Source organism: Paroedura picta, chromosome 17 (assembly GCF_049243985.1).
Source record: "Paroedura picta isolate Pp20150507F chromosome 17, Ppicta_v3.0, whole genome shotgun sequence".
Classification (NCBI taxonomy): domain Eukaryota; kingdom Metazoa; phylum Chordata; class Lepidosauria; order Squamata; family Gekkonidae; genus Paroedura; species Paroedura picta.
In genome coordinates, this window is record NC_135385.1 from 21,911,456 (window position 1) to 21,932,851 (window position 21,396).

Here is a 21,396-nt window from a genome sequence, read left to right on the forward strand (position 1 = left end):
ATTGACTGATCGATTGATTACTATGGGCCAACACTGCAACATAGTGCAACGGTTAATGCGATATTAGGCCACATTGCAAGGAGCATGAAATCTAGAGCCAGGGAAGTTCTAATACTCCTGGGGCATCTTCCGTACTCAAAGTGGAGGGACGATCCCTAGCTGGAGCAGGACCTTGTGCCTTTATGGTCATGTCTAGACAGTTAAACCTCAAAGTGGTTTCACAAGATAGGTGAGGGCTGTAATTCTGTCAAAAAGGTGGCTCAGCTTCCCCAGCTCAGCGCTCTAGTAAAAACCATGAACATCTAGGATTACACACAGGGTTTATGAATATATTTTGTGAGTCTGGCAGACAAATACAAAATGCTGAATTTGGCACAGGGGTCAGCTTTCGGAAGACTTGGGAATTCATTCCCCCCACCCCAGGTTTCTAGCCTGTAACAATGCAAAGATGGGTCTGCATCTTGCAAAAGTGAGAGTCCTCATTGAATAACCCTTCGAGGCGGGCGTTTTGAGGCGCTTTGAGTTTGGCTTGTATCTTTCTTGCTGCTTTGTTTAGCAAACTGTTTAGCAAACTGTTGATGTGCATCCGAAGGGGCTCAGTTTCGTTTTAAAAGACAAAATGAGGGGAACGTTCTGTTTTGAGATTTTTAACTATTAGGGTTTTTTTTATTTTTCAAGACAGTAAATAGATTTACAGAAAAAGAAGAAAAAGATTTAGGGGCTACTATTCATTATATAACAGAATAATAAACAATCTAAATTGTCCTCTTCTTTTCAAATCACTCTCCCTCACGTTGAAATCTAAACAAATTTTGATATTTCACATCAGACTCCACATACTTTATTTCTATATTATTCCTATGTCAATGCAGCTATTATTACTAATTATTTCCATATGTGTCTTATAGGCTGGGCCTGTTTACAAACCTCCATTGACTTTTGAACAAAGTTTTACTATAATTCAAAATGCCATTTCAGCATAAATCAAATTTCAAAATAATTGCGAAGAAGAATTATCTCAATCCACCTTCTACATCTATATATGATTTTACAGTTCCCCCCCCCTTTCTAACATATTTTTCACTATAAAAACTGCTGTCCCCAGTTGGATAAATACCTTATTATTTCATTATAATTCAGAATTTTTGAACTGAGACTTACTACTAGCGTCGCTCTGTCTTGATGCCTGCCCATGAATCCAGCTAATCTTTCGGTTACTTCTTGTAGTCCTTTCTTAAACAGATGCCAAGGGGCTGCCAGATGCCCAGGAAACAATAGCTTGTGTGTGTTTTTGTTCCACAGCGCCATCCTTCCCCTTGGCATTTCTTCAAGCCTAATCAACTCCCCTTGGCTCTTCATTTTGTCATGTACTTTCCAGGTGCCTAGCAAATGTGGGGCCATACTTTTTACAACAGCCAATTGCACAGGCCCATAATTTCACTCAGGAACCGTGGAGAAAGGGGAGAGGTGGGGAGAGAGATAATACAATATCGATTCATAGCAGTCCTTGCTGCGGGAAGAAATGAGCTACGGAACTATGAAGATGGGCCTTGTACAAATTGGATTTTCAGGAGCTAGCGGAAATACTGTCCTCTCCGGCCCCCTGTTCCCTCCCCAGAAAATCCAAAGAAGGGGCCCTTGCAAATACTTGCAAAGGCTCCAAAACCCAAAAAATGAATTTCAACAGGAAGCAACCCGTCTTGATGGGAAGGACCCAGCAAGAGAGAACAAAACGATGCAATAAAAAAGGGGCCGGAACATTTTTCAAAGGTTGGCAAGGGATTACCTGTCACAAGAGATTTTGGAGATGTCTCGAAATACACAAGTCATCCTCGTGAAGTAGAAGGAGGAGGAGGAGAAAAGGAGGAGGAGGAAGAAGAGCTAGCTTATTGAACCCTACTTTTTACTACCTGAAGGAGTCTCAACGCAGCTTACAACTGCCTCCTGTCCCTCTCCCCACAACAGACACCCTGTGAGGCAGGTGGGGATGAGAGAGCTCTGAGAGAACTGTGACCAGCCCAAGGCTACCCAGCTGGTTGCATGAGGAGGAGGAGTGGGGAATCCAACCTGGTTCCCCCAATTAGAGGCCACCACTCTTAACCACCTCATCAAGGTGGCTCTCAATTTCATAAAGAAGCACATTTCACTCACCCTGACAGGAAGACAGGAGTTACTGCCAATCTAGTCTTGGTTAACAGCAACGGTAGTTCTCTCAGAGCTCTCTCAGCCTCACAGGGTGTCCATTGTAGGGGGAGGAAGGGAAAAGTGCTTGTAAGCTGCGTTAAGACCCCTTTGAGTAGTAAAAAGCAGGGTTGGGAAAAAAAGGTCTTCAGCTCTCAAATGCGTTGCAGGTTAAGCTTGTTTTTCTTGCGGCACAAAGCGAGCGGAACGCCAGCCGTCAGAGGAACGCAGGCAACAGAGCTGGAATGACTTCCCTCCGCAGGGCTGGCCACTGACTGGCCCCACGTCCGACGAGCTGATGAAAACAAGATGGAACCGCTCAATGTTTCCTACAGAGATGAGCTGGGAACCAAGTTGGCAGTGGGATCCCGAGCAGCCCGTCTGGCAGGCTAATCGCTTCCAATTCCAGTCATTTTGACAGCAGTAACGCTGCTCCAGAACTGACTCACAAAGAAGGCTTGGCTCATAGCATTGCTGGCTTCATCGGTGGCTGCTTGGGAATTCTGGACAGAGCAGTGGCTTCTCGGATTGTGGCTCTTCTTGTGCTGCTCTTTCTTCAGCTTCCCGCTGGATTCAAGGCAGATGAGGGGTTGGATCCAGACAGCTGCTTAATTCTCCCAGTCCCCCTTCTTCATTCAGACTCCATCCAGTATGGGCCTTGCACGTTCACTTCCTAGGATTCCCAGAATAGGCTTTTTGTCTGTCTGTTTGTTTGCTTGCTTTTTTGGGGTGGGGGGTCAATGGCTAGCATTTCACTAGCAGAGAAGCTGGTTGAATCCAACCCAAGTTCTGGCACTGGGAAGAATTTCTACTCCTTAAATGGTTATCCAATTCCTATGGAATCTGGTGAACAGAAGGCTGAGTTAGTCTTTCTTTCTTTCTTTCTTTCTTTCTTTCTTTCTTTCTTTCTTTCTTTCTTTCTTTCTTTCTTTCTTTCTTTCTTTCTTTCTTTCTTTCTTTCTTTCTTTCTTTCTTTCTTTCTTTCTTCCTTCCTTCCTTCCTTCCTTCCTTCCTTCCTTCCTTCCTTCCTTCCTTCCTTCCCTCTCCCCCCCTTTTTCTTTCTGTCTTTTTTTGATGCATTCACATATGAAGCTGTCTGATACTGAATCAGTGTCCAAACAAGGGGAGGAAAACATGTAGGTTACATGGAAAAACAATGCAGGTTACACAAGAATTCTTGTATTCCGACTGGAGGTCAACATTCAGCACGAAAAAAGTTCTGGTTTCAAAGTCTTAATAATCTTCTATATGATCCGAGATGGGATTTTGTAATGGTGATGGCTGTGACCAAAGGCAAAGATATGAATCAGAAGCTTAATTCTGGGTCCTTTGCGGCCCCGGTCAGGTCCACTTCCCTATAACAAAGGTTCAGTTGCAGGCCTTTCTCAGTCAGAAAAATTAGAGGGAGCCAGGAGCCAATGATCATGGGAGAGCTTTACTTTGGCCCCTCCTGCCGGAAACGGGAAGCTTGCACAATCAACTTCCCCCAGACTTATTAACGTGCTTTTGGTCTCGGAAGACGGGGAGGTTTTGTGCTGTTTTGACACAAGATCCGGTAATATGCTGGAGAATTTGCAGCAGTGGCCGCAGAGCCATGAATGAAAAGTGGGAACTGTTGTTTGGGTTCTTCCGCTGACGATGGATGTCCCGTGACGGCAAGCTGCCAAGCTGGTTATGGGTGGAAGAAATAGATGACAATGGATCTGTTGACAAAAGAGATGTTTCCATTTGGAACCGTCTGGAGCTGGAGTTATAGTGAACCAGGAATGCTTGAACACCCCTGGTTCAGCTCTCCTCACGCTCAGCTGTTCAAGCAGAGAGCAGATTCTCTGTATCCCCCCCCCATGCAGGTTTAGTTCCCCCCTGACAAATGAGGAACTGTGAGATTTCTTTGGCATGAAAAACGAAACTCCACAGCATTGCAAGCTGTTCGGCGTGCTGGCTTCTTTCCCGTTGGTGTGTGAGAGAGAAAGAGACAAGGACTCGCTGTGATAATGTATTCTTGATGCGTGTACCGAAAAGGGAAAAGTCACAACAATCCACCCGACGAAACCTAAACAGTGCTTGGAACAATCTCGGCACCAGACTTGTTAATGTGAAACCAAAACAGCCCACGGTGTCTATTTGAAACTAGAGTTTAAAAAAGGAAATCAGGGCCCGTTCTGCACATGCAGGATAAAGCACTTTTATGCATTTTAGAAGTAGATTTTTTCTGTTCTGCACAAGAACATCCAGCTGCAAAAGGACCTTGAAAGTGCATTATCCAGTGTATGCAGAATGGGCCCAGGGTAAGGTCCAAAGAAAAATCCTGAATCCAAAATCACTTTTTGCTGTTGTTGTTGCTTTGCATCAACCAAAAGGGCACAACTTGGCAGCAGTGGTGTGTGTGTGTGTGTGTGTGTGTGGAGAGAGGGGGGGGGAGATATTTCAGGCCAGCATCCTTTCAGACCAGCAGGAGCCCTGGAAGGGTTTCCCAAATGGGTGGGAGTTAAAATATATATTTTAATTGTTAAACATTTATCGGGTGATATGAGCATCTATGGTCATGTTGACCCACCCGCCCCCTCCCAAAATGCCCAAGGCTGGGCCTGGAGGGAGTGGGAAGGAGAGGGACCCCCCCCCCCGGGCATGCTTGGCCAGTGATCCCACAGTGGCTGGACTGTTCAAATTTCCTTCCTCTCTTTCTGAGTCCAGGCTGGTTTTGAAATGGCGGTGCTCAACCCGGATCCCGGCATCAAACGCATGTCACCAGCTGCCGTTTACCGAAACAAGTTTCCGGACGGAGCAGCGGCTCTCACCGGCATCGGGCCATTAATCTCGCACAAAACAAGAATGTGTTTGTTTGGCTTAAGCATATACTTTTATCGACGGGAAGAAAGGAGCAATATCTTGCTATCGCTCTTAGAAAGCCGCCTCTGTTTGCACAGTGCGGTGATACCGAGGTACAAGCGGGCCGAGTCAACAAGGCGATGCGGAGCCCTGGACCGCTCGGCCCCCAGAAATCCAGCCCTGCGCTGCCTGAGAACCGCATTCACACGGATGAGATTACTCTAAAATGGGGGTCTGGGTTTTACCTTGTCGCTGTTGTTCGCTCCAAGTGCACTGCTCTTTGCGAAGCACAAGAACACAGTGGCCCTGCCCCGAGGGGCTTACAAAACCCCCGAGAGAGACAACAAAGAGACTGAGGGGAAAGGAGATGCTGTGATTAACCAGGAAAAGGATAGGCTTTTGTTCCTCTTACGATTGTTAGTTTAAGATATGCAAACAGGGCCCCAAAGCAGCTTAGGATATTGCGACGGAGGGCGTGAAAGGAAAAAATAGATACTGTCATCTCCCACTGTGTTCTGCCTCTCCTCCTGTGCTCCACCACCACAACTCTGCTCACTTCGGCAGTGACTTCTGCAGGTCCCAGCGTACAAATGGGCAATACGGACAATTGCCGATACGCAGTGCCTTCTCCACTGTGGCCCCCAACTCAGGCCCGAGGTGGCAGGGAGGGCTCCCTCTCTCCTGGCTTCCTGCAACCAGCACAAAGCTGAATTATTCAAGAGGGTGTTTCTACTCAAACAATTGAGCCATACCGTACTAGATATTGCACAAAGCTACTTGGATACATTATTAGGGACTGTACTTAGGTTTGCCATTCTCCGGGTGAGTCACCAAACGGAGAAAACGCTGACAGAGGCGGCTCTGTGCGTAACAAAATTCTTCTGTTTTTACATTGCAGCTAGAACGAGGTCCGTACACTCATTCGTCAGTAGCTCTGTCCTTTTCCCCAGTCCTCTATTTGGATTTTTATAGGCGTCTGACAATGCTTTTAATATCAAGCAGGCCGTAGGTTCTGCTGTGCAACGGAGGCACCTCTATTCACAAATTCGGGGTCGGTTTGCCGCTTGCCCTGAAGGGTATTCACACGTTCTCAAGAGTAAAGGGAAAGCGGGGACTGGAGCCGGACCAGCTGTGCCCAAATTAGACACAATGACGCCTGAATATTCATTCCCCTTCACTGCCAGGGTTTGCTGGCCTTCCTCTGGAAGGAAATCTCCATGTGGAAGCAGTCTCATTTTGATCCTGGTGCTGGCTTTTTGAAAGGCAGGCAGGCTAAAATCCTAGAGCAGGGCTAGTCAACCTGTGGTCCTCCAGATGTCCATGGACTACAATTCCCAAGAGCCCCTGCCAGCATTTGCTCATGGGAATTGTAGTCCATGGACATCTGGAGGGCCACAGGTTGACTGCCCCTGTCCTAGAGCACAAAGGCAGCCTGGGTTCGATGGTCACCATGTTCCAAATTATATTTTGATTTTTTCCCCTCCTTTGGTGACATCTGTTAATGCACCCTGTGCCAAAAGAACTTGGATCAATGGGTGCAGGTAAGCCGCCCGTGAAAGGTTTTGGGGTTGAGGCTTTAATTTGTTTTGGTTTTTTTTAATGATGAATGTGTATTGCTGATTTAACTGCTGCATATAAACCGGATTAATGGCTCTATAATGAACCCAAATGATTATTTGCATGCATAATGTTTAGAAATGTTCTATAATCACGGTAATAAAGCTGCAAAGTTGCATTACAATTGGTGCTCTGTTTGCATTCCCTTAAATAAAAGATTTTCATTGAAGCATTCACTTCCACGTTGACCAACTATACATTGCAGTCATTTCTGTTTTAAGTGTTCTAATACACCACCGGAGAAGGAGTACGTATGATAATATAGCCAAATAAAATGTTAGAATACCAATATAACTAAAGAATTGGAAGGTATGAACAAGGTTTCTTGGGAAAACATACAGAACATGCGTAGGAAGGTTACTACAGTGGCGTGTTCACCATGCTTTTTTTCAGATATACAATCTCCTCTTCAGGTCTGAAGAGAAAGTGATTCTGTTGCCAGCAAAAACTGGCAGAGCACAGCACTTATTGGCTGACGTCTGTAACGTCACTAATCTAGTTCCTCGCCCTTCCTGCAGCGACTTCTAATTGCACAATCACGCAAGCATTGCTTTAAAGGAGTCAATGAAAAGGCTGACACTCTACTTGGAGCACAAGGGTAGGGAGACACTCAAGATCAAATCGGAATTTATTCGTGAGGCAAGAGCCCTGTGCCCCTGCAAGGTAACTTCTGGGGCAAGCTAGACTCAACCCACCAAAGGAAAAGAAGAAAAAGACTGAGTCCCATTTTCGGAAGATCTCTCTGCTAGCCAAATGGCAGCCACAGCTTAGCACCAGAACTTATTTCAGCCCTGAATCCTGTAATGATTAGGAGCCTGTGGGCATATTCAGAATGTTTACCTCCTCCCTGCAGAGTAATCCCAACCGATCCCTCCATAACCAGTTCAGCGAGAAGAGCTTCCAGGTCAGACGGAGGGTTCTGACGACACCCCAAATCACCCTGAGGGTGCGAACAGAGGAGACATCGCAGATCTGTGATCAGATCTGCAGACATTTTAATTTTCACTTAAGAGCAGTCTCCAGGGAAAGGGCTGCTGGTCTGATTGGGAAAGAAGCAGGAAGGAGGCTGGTGCATCTCAACCTGTCCTCCACACACCCTTTCCCTGATTCCCATTTGCTGGCCGTCCACCCTCTTTTGATACCTACTTCCAACAGCGGTCATGCCTACGGTTGTGGATTTACTTGGGAATAAGTCCCTCGGGAGACAGTGGGCCTTCTTGTGAGTAAGCACTGATAGACCAAGGTTGCATGGGCATGGGAATGCAATTGCTCCCTTCTGGGTTTAGAATGATGGAAATCTCTAGAAGTTGGTTGGTTTAGAATGGTGAAACTCTATAGAACAGTTCTCTGTTAAGGTCAAATTCAGCCAAACTGTAGCTCTCCGGATGTCCGCGGACTACAATTACCATGAGCCTCTGGTTCGCCACATGCCCATGGACTAGAGTTACCATGAGCCCCTGCCTTTGTCACTGCGACTCAAGAGGGATTACAGAGCGTAAATCAATGCAGTCAGCAAGATTAGGGTGTGGAAATTATGAGGCAGACTCACACGAGATGGAGCGAATCAATCAAACCAAAGGATAATGCCGCAATATGTTGTTTTAAAGCATCTTAATCATTTTAAGTTTAAATGTAATTGAAGTGCACGGATACGTTTTGTTCGAACGCCCTGAACCTTTGGGAAGGGCAGTCTAGGAATTCAATAACTAATAAATAAATGACGCAAGGGCGCCACAGTGCTCGGTTTGCACGGCCTGCGCCAAGGCTGCTAATGACAGGGCGTTTTGGAGAACATGAATTCGCAGGGCGAATCGGAAGCAACTAGACGGCACACTCGAAAGGCTGAACCAAAGCCCAGGTATTAACGCAGCATATTAAACACTGCCGAAGTTACATGACCAGATAATACATAAAAGCAACAGGTAGTATGTGCAGAATCTCTTTTCCTTTATTAAACTATCTTCGAACATCCACCCGGCTGCCACACAGTCCGACACACATACCCCGTGCTAAATAAATAAAGGTATTTATCTTCTCAAATAGGGAGCTGGTCTCTAGAGTGTCAAGATGACTTTTTTTCACATCTACTGCCCGGTCCCTTTAACATGGCCATTCCCACCCTCAAGACAATGCAATAACATTTGGCAACTGGGCAAAACCCCCTTGCAGGCCTTTGCTGAGGCACATTGAAAGCAGAGTGAGAATGCCCCGCTCCTGCATGCGCAGCCAGTTGGGTAAATTGGGCTAGTCCCAGTCCTGTTAGAGCTGCTCTCAGAGCAGTTCTGTCAGAGCTCTCTCATCCCCCACCTTCACAGGGCTGTCTGGTACGGGGACAGGAAGGGAGAGGTGTTTGTAAGCCACTTTGAGACTTCTTCGGACAGTGCAAAATGGGCTACAAAACCACTCTTCTTGCGTCAGACCAACACAGCCACGCAGATGCATCGATTTGCGTGTGTGCATGTGTCCCCTGCCTCGCCTGCTCCCCGTGTTGTCACGCACCTCTCCTGGTGGGGTGTTGCGTTGCGTGTGTTTTGCCCAGCAACCCCTGGTGGGTGGGTGGGTGGGTGGGGGGCTCGCAAAGGCTGGGATGCTCCTTATCTCCTTATCAGTGTGGGGCTCCCCATCTGCCAGGGTGCTCGCACGGGGAAGCTCCCCCTCGAGCAAAACTTGTATCGGCCTTATCGGTGCCGCCTCCTCCTCCTCCTCCTGCCCCCCCCCCTCCCCAGCATCCATGTGCGGTGCCTGCGCTCCCGCTCTAGCCCTTGTGGCGCACGGTGCGGTGCGGTGCGGAGCGCGCGTGTTTCGGCCGGCCGGGCCAGCCTCCTCCTCTTCCTGCGGCGGGCGGGCGAGGCGTCGGGGAAGCCGGGCGACGGAGGGAGGGAGGGAGGGAGGCAGGCGGCCCCGCCCCGGAGGCCTGGCCCGCTGGCTGGAAACATGGCCGAAGTCGGGGAGGACAGCCACGGGGCGCGGGCCTTGCTGGCGCTGCGCTCGGCGCCCTGCAGCCCGGCGCGGGAGTCGTCGGGGGGCGCGTCGGGGGCGGGGGCGCCGCTGGGCCGGCTGCAGGGCCGCGACTTCGAGTTCCTGGTGCGGGAGGCGGCGGTGACCATCGGGCGCAACTCCTCGCAGGGCGCCGTGGACGTCAACATGGGCCGCTCGTCCTTCATCTCGCGCCGCCACCTCGAGCTCGCCTTCCGCGCGCCCCACTTCTACCTGCGCTGCCTCGGCAAGAACGGCGTCTTCGTCGACGGCGCCTTCCAGCGCAGGGGCGGACCCCCCCTCCAGCTGCCCCCGCAGTGAGTCCCCGCCCACCCCCACCCCACCCCCAGGGGATCGGCAAGGCAGGCAGGCACCCCGGGGCTGGGTGGGTGGGGTGGGAGTCCTGGGGCGCCCACCTTCAAGGGGATCAGCAATGCATGGACGGGGGTGGGTGGGGGAGTCGTGGGCACCCACCTTCAAGGGGATCAGCACTCATGGACGGGGGAGAGTCATGGGACGCCCACCTTCAAGGGGATCAGCAATGCATGGACGGGGGTGGGTGGAGGAGTCGTGGGCACCCACCTTCAAGGGGATCAGCACTCATGGACGGGGGAGAGTCATGGGACGCCCACCTTCAAGGGGATCAGCAATGCATGGACGGGGGGGAGGGAGTCATGGGGCATCCACCTTCAAGGGGATCAGCAATGCATAAGTGGGGGTGGGGGGGGTCGTGGGGCACCCACCTTCAAGGGGAACTATGTGTTGATTTGGGGTGGGGAGATCATGGGGCAGACACCCTGAAGGGAACAACTCCAGGTGGATTGGGGGGTTGGATTTTGGGTGGGGAGTCGTGGGGTGCCCACCCTAAGGGAGCAGCTGTATGTGGATTTGGGGGCTGGATTCAGAGGTGGGGGGAATCATGACGTACCCACCCGGAGGCAAATGACGAAATGCGGGGATTCTGGGGTGGGGGAAATCGTGGGGTGCCCACCCTGAGGGGAGCAGCCACACATAGATTTGGGCCTGAGTGGAGTATAATGCGATGGAGTCATCCCCCCCCCCAAAGAAAAAGCACTGTCACATACACTCAAACCAAATTGTGTAGGGCTCTAAGGTGCTTCTGTTCTACTGTGGACCAACGTAGCAGACCTCTGGAACTTTCTTCAATTTGGGGCATGTGGCGCTGCGGGGGAGGAAGCCACTCATGTGAAATACATGCATGGGTTGGGTGGGTGATAAGGGGGCACCCACACAGAGGGGAAATCCCCCTTATAAATCTTTGCATTGAATTCCCCCCCCCCTTCTGAGTGGGAAGAAACCACACAGGACTTGTTAGGGGGGATTTTGAGTGGGGAATCCACATGTGGGCGGGGGCCAGAGGGGGGGGGACGACAAAAGTCATGCACCCAAGATGAAGGGCAGGCTGGAGGTGGAGGTGTGGGAGCAATACACACCTGGATTGGCAAATGGGGCTGCCTTGGACTGGCAGGTCATGGGAAAGAGGCGGGCCTTGAGGAGAGGATGTAAAGAAAGGGAACTCCTGTAGGGGAAACCCACCTGTGAAATACGGGGGCTTTCTTGAAGGTAAAAAAGGGAGTGCGAAACAGCCTCCCTTCTCCAGGAGTGCAGAATTAGCGGCTTAAACTAGGCCCAGTGGCTTCATTTGGCTCATTTCTCCTTGACAGTATAAACTGGAGTCACGATGAATAAAATAGGTGCTGGGACAGACACCTGCCCTTCCCCTCCATTCAGGTGAGCCAGTGGTGCTTGTGAACAGAATAAAGAGATCCTGGGACTGTAAAATTGGCCAGAGCTATTTTTTAATAGTGTGAATAGACATCCTCTTCCTGACTCGTTGGAGACTGCTAAGTGTGGTCTGTTTGTTAATATAAATGGATGCTTGGGAGCTCCACAAAACCAGGCAGGAAATGTAGTCGGCCCTCTGCACGGGCATCCGAGGCTCTGTGGTGTTTGGCTTGCTCGGGGGCTCCTACAAGGTTTGAGGAATATGGTGTAAGAAAGCAGGAGGTGGTGGGAAATGGCAACTAATGAGTACGGGGGAATAATTACATGGGCTTCCAGCATCGGTCACATCCACTGCAAGATTTAAGAGTCTGGGGGCAAAACAATGTGTCAGATTTCCTCCTTGTTTCCTTCCAAAGAGTATTTTCGTTGGGTGTGTGTTTGTGTGTGTGTTGGATCAGTTTCAGTTTCTTTTAAATCAGCATGGGCTGCTAGGGAAACAGGAAACTTCCTCTGGGGCAGTGGGAGGCCAGACAGAAGTTAACTTTTAGAGCGTCCCCCCCCCCTTTTAAAAAAAATATTTTTAGTTACTTGGAATTTTCATATTAGGATAATGTTCTTTGTTTTGAACATGAGGCCTTCCTCGCTCTGTGTATGGTCAGGAGCCCCAATGATACTTCTGCAGTGCTGGCTGGTAATACTAAATTTATTGATTTATGTTTGTGGAATAGCCTTTCTCGCTTGGGCCCAAGGCTTATTACGCAGAACAAGTCAATAAAACCAGCGGCACGGGACACTCGAATGACGACAAGGCAGAACGAACCCTACATCTAACCGTCAGCAGTGAAGCAAAGGATAGTGTTAGCACAACAATAACATAAATACAATAATATAATAAGAATAACAACCTTGATTGGCAAATTAGCTTTACACTGTGTGTGTGTGTCTTCTTTCTCACACAGTCCTGTATTTATTTATTTTATTATATTTATATTTTTGACCGCCCTCCCTTACGGCTCAGGGTGGTTTAAACTGTTTGCCGACAGATGCCTAGAGTCAGTCCCTGGCATCTTTAGGCAACGGATATCTGGTCGGAAATTCTCAACCTACTGGGTGTCTTGGAGATCCATAAGGAATAAGTCATCTGTGTTGGAAGGAAAGGGAGGTGGGAGAGCACGGAAGGAAGGAAGGAAGGAAACAAATAAACAAAACAAACAATTCCAGGGCCACCAAGAAACCCCAGGGTTTCACGAAACAGAGAGCCTGTTTTAAGTGAATGCATCTTTGTTTCTCAAGTAGGGTAGGGCAGCCAAGCTGCAACCTGGAGATCTCTCCCTTGTTCTCTTTCTGTCCCCCTCTTTCTCCTGACGCTTCCACCTCTAAGGAGGGAAGGGACAGGGGGACTTGGTGAATTTCAGCGAGGGGTTCTTCAGTGAGAAGGCCTGGAACGGGGGGCCGGCTTTCTCAAAAGAGAAGCTCACAAAGTTTTACTGAACCTCCCCAGCAATGCTCAGCTGGACAAAAACATTGGATGCATTCCAGCACACACGTCCCCTCCATGCAGGGCTCGACTTCCAAGTCCTGCAGACCTGGTTAGTGTCCCGTGAGCACCCCTAGGAAATGTCCACGTATCTTCTACAGACCCCCGTCACCGTAGAGCAGGGGTGGCCAAACCGTGGCCCTCCTGAGGCCCATGGACTACAGCTCCCATGAGCCCGCACATCCTGTTGCCAAATCTGATCCCGCCTCCTGTTGCTTTGCGACATCTTTTGGCAGATGCAACATGGTGTAGATGCCCGAGGCGGGCCTGTCAAAACTTGGAAGAGGCCAGGAGCCACCTCTGCACTCTCCTTCCTCACTCCCCAGCGTTTAATAAATGTTCTTAAAGCAAGTGACTTTACCTGCGGGTTGTTTTCTTGCATTTAATGATTTGGTTATAAATCCCCAGCTCCCCAGCTTCCTCCACGGCATTAGGCAGTTTGAAATATTTCTTTTTAGGAGGCAATACCCTTGAACTGTGTCGGCTGTAATTAATTTCTGCTTGTAAAACAAGCTGCCTTCTCCTTCCCTCCTCGGAGTCCAGGGTTTGCTTGTAAGTCTCCCCTAAGCTCTTGGTTTACTTGTGTAAATTTCTCCTCTGCTGAGTTGCTTTTCTTCACTAAATTGCAAGGAGGCTGCCAGCGAAACTGGCTTGCAGTTTGTGGAGGAGAGAGACTCTCTTTTCAAATGCTTACCAGGGACTGGCCTGCTTGCTGATTTCTATGCAGCTAGGAATCGCAAACCATCCCATGCTTTCTTGGCCTCTGTTTATGATCCGAGTAAATAAACACCGTGACCCTCCCTTCTCAAGTTGTAAAACAGATGATGCAAAACCTCCTTCTCTCCCCCCCCCCCCCCGCTGGAATTTGCCCTCTGGTTCCTTGCAGGTAAACAATTCCAGTTTTTCCTGCATCCTAGGCTCTGGCCTCTAACTCTAGCTGACTTTTGTCATTTAACTGTGAATAGTTCATGATAGGTTTGGGGGAAACTGATTTAGGATATGATTTTGTTTGCTCCTGTAGCAAGCAGGACTTGAAAAAAAAATTAAAGGCAAAACAAACCGACATATGCTTTTCACTTTACCTAATTTTTGGTTTTAATATAATCCGTGATGAGATCTTTCAATTTTGCCAGAAATCAGACGTTAGAAATAAGGTTCTCTTCTAATGCACAAAGTAGGTTTTTTTTTTTACAACGTTGATGTTTATATAATGCTGTGAAACAGATGTTTATTTCTTTGCTTTCGGTATATCCTGCGTTCCTCCCCAAGCTCTGTGTTATCCTCACAACCGCCTTGTGAGGTAGGCTAGGCTGAGAATGTGACTAGCCTAAGGTCACCCTGGGAGTTCCATGGCAGAGCCAGAATTTGAACCCAGCTTTCCCAGCCTTGAGGCGGAAACTGAGGCTCTCAAATTTGCTCCTGTATTACAGATGCAGGGAGGCAAGTGGCATATGGAATTCGTGGCTGGGGAAGGATTTGAACCCAAGGCAGCTGGTGTTGGTTTGATTGCAGCATTAACCAGCGGCCGCCTTGTGAATGTTTGATTTGGCTTGCAAAGATTTGGCTGGTTATGCATTTCTGACTCATCCCACTGGATTAAAGGTACAGAAAGGACGTTGGAAGACATTTTGGAAAATATCCTTGCAGATGGAATCATAGAATCATACAACCATAGAGTTGGAAGGAGCCACACAGGCGATCTAGTCCAACCCCCTGCTCAACGCGGGATCATAGAATCCTAGAGTTGGAAGGGGCCATAGAGGCCATCTAGAGGCCTCCTGCTCAACGCAGGATCATAGAATCATAGAATCATAGAGTTGGAAGGGGCCATACAGGCCATCTAGTCCAACCCCCTGCTCAACGCAGGATCAGCCCAAAACATCCTAAAGCATGCAGAACCCTGTTTATAATATGATTTGTCCTTGGGGAATGGCAGAGTGGGCTTCGTCATTTTGCAAAAATGCTGAGCTTCAGGAAATGAGTGGCAGGACGAGATCGTCAAAGCAAACGCCTTTCTTGAATTGAAACGGGGCATGTTTCCAAGAGCGGCGTCTTTGCAACGGGAGGATCTGTCCGGGGTCCATACAGCCTTGTGAATTTACACTCGGCGGCAGCTTGGATGTCACCGCTGATCGGCCACGTCCTCCTTCACAGCTGCGTTGTCGCTGAATGCGTGCGGATTCACAAACGAGGCGACCTAACTGCGAAAAATAATTGCGGTGCAAGCGCTAAGCGGGAAGCGGTTTCCTCGAGGTCAGTGACTAAGAAGGAGCAGACTCAGCTGGAAAGCAGGACTCGGCGTTGAAAGCATGAACGTCTGTGACTCGGTGGAGTAACAGGAAGTCCCGCCCCGATCTGTCGGGCTCTGTTATTTCTGGATGCAGAGGCTGCTTGCGAGGGACTGGAACTTTTTGCAGCAGGGATTCTCGGTGTTGGGTTATTGGGCATAAAGTATTCTAGCCCTCCCGCTAGAAGGGGAAAATATTCTGATTTGGTGCTCCAAGCATGCCTACCAGCAGCCAAGAAACAAACCTAGCAGGTCATTTACTTTACCTTCGGGTTCCTGTTCCGAACCTTTCCTGACATCTCGCTGCTCCAGGGGTGGTGAAATGACTTCTGCCCTCTGCAGCTAAGACAGGCGAATGCTTGTTGCCAAAAGGTTGACCTTTACTCCAGCCTCTGTTGTGTTTTGACGACCTCGCAGGCCACTTGGACGCTCCCTTTGCGGGGTTAAAATGATGTGATCAGGATGCAACTGAGTAGGCATGTCTCCGGTAAGGGAAAACAGTAAATTGTGCTCTTGGGAAGAGGATCTGCTCTGACCACATAACCGCCGGTGTAAAACCAGAGCCTTCCAAAAAGCACTCAGCATCTCTGGCTTGCATTTTCCTCTCGTGTTCTGTTTCCTATTGGCTCCGCCGCATAAACTCGGCTAGAACGATTTTGGCCTGGCGTCCTCTGGAGATTACTCTGTGCTCCGTGAATGTAAAAACACCCTGGCTGCAATCCAGCCAGACTCAAAGTTCCCTGTGGCTGTGCCTTCCAGAGGAGGAAAGAAATGCACCATTGATACCAGCAGAATATACAAATGCTCAACACCAACCAGGTCATAGCCCATGTTCTTAAAGACGCAACTGTTTTGATTCTCTAGTTTGTGTATTTTTTTTGGGGGGGGGTGATTTTTTCATCGATGTCTGCTTGAATTATTCCAAATTGAGAGTGGGGGGAACCTTCCTCATGCGCATGCAGTTTTCTTTGCATTCCATAATTTGTTCTGCTCATGCGGGGTTTTGACTCCGCTTTTGCACATGTACACGTCAGTAACTTTTAGACTGATTCTGATCAACTTCGCTGTGTTTAGATCGCAGCGTTCTGTAATTCCTGCCGATTCAGTGAGGGCACGTCTTTTGGCAAATTTTAGCAATAGTTACAAGAAACCGTCTTGTTTGGATGCAGAGTAAGAGGGACAGAAAAATGTTAAAAGACTGTTGTATTCGTACCTGGCTGTTAAGATTTCAGCCATCATCTCATTGGAGCAGCTGGCTGGTTGGCTGGTTCAAATCCAGTTGAGCTCTCGTGATCTCCAAATATTCAGAGTTGTCAGAGAGAGACATAGAGAGAACTGCTTTTTTTTTTTTACCCTACATTTTACTATGCGAAGGAGTCCCAAAGCAGCTTACAATTGCCTATGCTTCCTCTTCCCACATCAGAAAGCCCTGGGAGGTAGATGAGGCTGAGAGAGCTCTGAGAGAACTGTGACTGGCCCAAGGTCACCCAACTGGCTGCATGTGGAGGAGGAGTGGGGAATCAAACCTGGTTCTCCAGATTAGAGGCCGCCCTTCTTGACCACTGCACCAGGGGCGGCCAGATGGTGGCTCTCCAGAGGTCCATGGACTACAATTACTATGAGCATCATGCTGGCAGGGGCTCATGGCAACTGTAGTCCACAGACCTCTGCAGTATCACTATTTGTCCACCCCTGCACTACACCAAGCTGGCTCTCGGGCTGTGTGAATTCCTACCTGACTTGTGGATATATCTGAAATGCAATTTAAAGGAAAGACCAGAATCTTGAGTCTGGGTGAATTCCTTTCTGAGAACTGGGCAGCCATCTCCAGCTGGCTTTTGTTTGTGCTGGGATGGATCTTTCCAGATGATCAGTGCGCCTTCAAACCACCTGATGCGCACTTACTCCTCTTGCGGCTTGGCGCTCCGGAGCCAGGAGTGCCTGTGTGTTCTCTGTTTGCGGAGCCAAAGGGCCGAGATTCATAACAGAGCCGTTCCCTGTTTGGCTTCGCGCTCTGCTGCTTGGAGAAGCCAGTTTCCTGTCTCCAGTTCCGAATGGGAGTGTGGCATCTGTGGTCAAGAAATGCAGCTTGTGTGCTCTGGTTCTCCCCCCCTCCCCACGCGCCCTTTCCTTCCTCGCTTTGCAAATCAGGTCTTGTTGCTGAAGGCAAAACGAAGTTTTCAGAGTGCCCCGATAGCTGCGAATGGGACTTTCAGACATTTTTCCACTGGAGGATTCTTTGAATTCCTTCTTGCACGTTGCTGGTTGGAACCGGCCTCTTCCAACGCCCCACGGATCACCCCTGCAGACAGGTTGGCCTAGACAGGTTGCTCGGGTGGATAGGTAGCGAAAAACATAGTTGTTAGTTACCCTTTAACACTTTCTGATGGCCTCAGTTGTGTTTGCATCTGGGATTATTATCCACAAGGTATAGAGCAGGGGGAGCCAACTGTGCCTCTCCAGATGTCCATGGACTACAATTCCCATGAGCCCCTGCCAGCATGGGATTGTAGTCCGTGGACATCTGGAGAGCCACCGTTTGGCCACCCTGCCCTGGACCACCAATCCTGGTTATTTACAAACTTGAGTTAGTGTAACAGGCGGCCGAAGAAGAAACACAGTGTGCTGCTTCTAATACAGATTTCAGAATGATTTAAGGAAAGGCCTCTGGAAGCTCAAGATAGGAAAACATGATCCTAGAATTATTTTCCTAGAAGAAACCTCTGCGGGAAAACCGCGTTTCGGATTTGCAGCCCACTGTGCCTTGGAGCAGTACCAGAGCTTTGACTCCTAAAATGGATTTTGCAGGCACATTTCTAGGGGTTTATGGTGTCTGTAATGTTTTCCTACTTACAGAGGCTAACCTGCTAAGGTATGCTTGGCCCAAGCAGCCAGAATTTTGTATCTAAGGAAGAAGTTGGTGAGGTTATGGTGGGCCGCGATGCATAACAATAGTAGTAATATGCATTTTAAAAACCTGCATAATTACAATGTCTGATAACAGCACCAAGGTTACTGAAAAGAACAAACTACGAGTATTTCTCTGCAGAGTAGGAAACCAGGATGATGAACATCTTGTTAAAATGTGCCTGAGATGGATAGAAAATTTGCAGAACTCTACCTTGGGCTCTTCCCATCTTAGGGCAATGAATTTTCGGCTTAGCCTCAGTCCCACGTCTGCGTTTTCTATTATTTGTGAAAATATTTCCTCCCTCTTTCTAAAGACACCCCCTCCCCTAAAAAATGTGTTGAGATGGGCGTGTGTATTCCTTACGGCAGTTGAATTGTGTGTGTGTTTTTAATGAAACACGTACACTTTAAAATAGCGCAAGAATCCTAACTAGGTAATTAACGCCTTCGGTAGACGTTCAGTTTGCATATACATGTGTACGCGTGGACTGTGAGTCCTCATTCTAATCCTGCTAAATCTCTTTCGTGCCGAGGAGTTCAGGATGTGGGTCAGGAATAAAACCCTTTGCCTCTCCCTTAACATCAAGACCTGTTTCCTCAGCTAGAAGTCCCACAGATCTATGAGGAGTTTACGCTCAGGATTGCAGCCCGTGCACATAAATGAATAAATATTTGTTTTTATAGCCCGCTGTTTTTGACGGCTTGGGGCGGGTCACAGCATAAAGTGACAATCAATCAATAGAAAAGATTAAAATCTTCTCTCAGCTCCTAGCATTTCTTGGTGGTTTATCAGGGCCACGGACATACGTCTGGTGGGACTGTTTAAGGCCCAGTTGGGCCCTGCTCTCTCTCTCTCAGTAGAGCGTTCCACCAGTCTGGGGCCTAGAAAAAAAGGCCCTGTCCCTGGTTGAGGCCAGTCTTACCCTCTTTGGGGTGGGATCCCAGGCAGGTTTTGATTAGAAGGTCTTGAGGCCCTTTGGAGAGCATAGTGGAAAAGGCGGCCCCATAGGGACACGGGTCCCAGGCCCTTTCAGGGTTTGAAAGGCTAAGACCAAAACTTTGGGCCACATGCCAAAACATGCCCGTGTTTGCAAGGCTAAGCCAAGTAAAATGGGCTTCAAGGCTGTTGGGGGGTTGGTTTTTGGAAACTTGAAAGCCTTTGCAGGGATCATTTGGCTGAGGTTCCCGCGACGATTCCCGCATACCATTCTCTCCGATGTTTAAGCTGCTCGGTCGATTCCGCTTTATTTTGTAAGCGGCTCTGGGGGTAACTCTGAAAAAGGGGTCCGTGAAACGTTTTTGGAGCTGGCGCACGTGAGGTGGAACTGGCCCTTTCCCTGCCTCCCCCCCACACACACAAAAAAAGGCAAAACGCGTTGAAAATACCCATTTTACCACCCACGTCCTGCACATGTGTCTTTGGTTTTTGCCACACCCACACCCCCAGAAATGATCAAAAACATGCGCGAGGGTTCGTTCTCTGCAGGACCCAGCTTGCCTGCCTGTACAGCCATCAGCTACTACTCTCTGAGTTACTGACACAGCCCTTGTAAGAGTTCGGTGTTAGCAGGAGGTAACTCTGCCTCCTTCCAGGGGGTATCCTGACCCCAATATTCTGTCCTGCCTGTTGCTTGGTTTTTGGCACGAAGTTGTGGACTCGATTGTGCAAAACATAAACTTACACCGAGACCTGTTTAAATCTGCGTGATTTATTTGGGTTTCAGAACCTGAGCTACCTTGGGGGCATCGTTGCTGTTGTAGTTTGGGGGGGTTTAAAAAAAAAATCAAGGGCATTCGGCTCTGTCATACGTTGTTAATTGACTGGTGGATCCGGCTGTTAGTCACCTGTAGTGCATTTAAAGGTTAGTTAACTCCGTGGCTGGTCGGCGCACTGGAGCAAGTATGATATATTCCCCTTCTCACATTTTGCTGGGGGATGATTTTGCCGGTTTCGGAAACCGGGACTGCTCGGGGAAGGCCGCCGTGGAGAGCAGCCGGCTCCTTCCAAGAAAACTTTGCCGGGATGAATGGCCCATTAGGAGAAAGTGGATGGCATACCGTGGTTAATTTACATAACAATTAAACCGGTCTGGTGTGTCCGAGGAAGATGCTAACACAATGCCTTTCCCTGGGAGATTTTGCTATTAAGCTACTTTATGAACTGGACTCTGTATCATCATGGGAAGTCCCCCTCCATCCCGCAACAACACAAGAGGGGATCCCTTTGTCTGGCAAACCAAATACAGAGCTTGGGTCTTTAGAGCCAACAAAGACTTATTAAAGCAATCTCACTCGGCAACCTGTCTGTCGCACCTGAGACATCTGTCTATTCCACTGGACTGCCCCCAGAATGCAGTGACCAGTGACCGCAAGATTCGGATAACCGATTCAGATCTCAAGGGCGTCTGTTGTCTGTTTAGACGCAACCGTTGTTCTTGGAGAATCTACCCTATGCAGCTGCATCTTTCGTGAGCCTGGCAAAATCCTTTTTATAAAGGCGTTGTGGGTTTGTGGATCTTCCTCCCAGCGAGAGCCATCTCTCTCTCCTTATTCTAGGGCTGGTCCAAATCTGTTTATTATTAAACGTTGTTCAAACAGCCCTATCGAGATATATTGACATAGGAAGGCAGAGTGCAGAAAGTGACCATCCAAGCTGTTTCTGGCTCCTGGGGATTTATCAGGTTTGAGAGAGACAGCTTGGCACCTCCGTTAATGGCGGGATTGGAAACACACAAACACACACACACACACACACGTATACAAACCTGGTCTTGCTCCTCTCCTCCTGTGTAGGGTTTGGAATATGTTTCAAGCAGTGTTTCTGGGACTTTTTGGAAGTGGGGCTCGCTCCCTGATTATCCTTTTTGAGACTCGGTTTCCTCCTTTCTCCTTCCCTGATGGAAGGACCTCACCGTCCGCCCTGGAAGAAGCTTCTTTTTATTTTTCCTGTCCAGGATTTATAAATATAATAATAATGTCATCGAACCCAAGAGTTTCTTTGGGGGAACCGTAATTGTTAAACTGCTAGGAGTTTGCAGCATACACGTGATGCGTGACCAGCCGGTGATGTTTTCCTTCCCCCCCCCCCTTTAAAAAAAATATTGTCTCCAGAGTCCAAGATGGTCCGTTCTGGGGAATGAACACTCGAAGAGCTGACGAAGCATAGCGCATCCCTGGAAAAGTTTGCATGCTGTAGTGCTGTGGGGGCTCCCATGGCTGTACAAATAATAATAATAATAATAATAATAATAATAATAATAATAATAATAATAATAATAATAATACCCTTAGCGTGAAAGCATAAAGAGTTTCT

At 48.6% G+C, this 21,396-nt stretch overlaps 1 protein-coding gene and 1 long non-coding RNA gene across 5 annotated transcripts in view; both read left to right on the forward strand.

Annotated features, from left to right (window-relative positions):
• Nucleotides 1-6,767, forward strand: part of LOC143827009 (uncharacterized) — a 21,091-nt gene extending 14,324 nt beyond the window's left edge. For all 4 annotated transcript variants that reach the window (XR_013227161.1, XR_013227162.1, XR_013227160.1 and 1 more), the window contains one exon: nucleotides 4,876-6,767. This is a non-coding gene — a long non-coding RNA (uncharacterized LOC143827009). The remainder of the gene's footprint in view (nucleotides 1-4,875) is intronic.
• Nucleotides 6,768-9,522: 2,755 nt separating this feature from the next.
• Nucleotides 9,523-21,396, forward strand: part of FOXK1 (forkhead box K1) — a 28,123-nt gene continuing 16,249 nt past the window's right edge. The window contains exon 1 of the mRNA XM_077316231.1: nucleotides 9,523-9,920. Within this exon, the coding sequence (XP_077172346.1) occupies nucleotides 9,562-9,920 (359 nt within the window). The 5' untranslated portion in view covers nucleotides 9,523-9,561. The remainder of the gene's footprint in view (nucleotides 9,921-21,396) is intronic.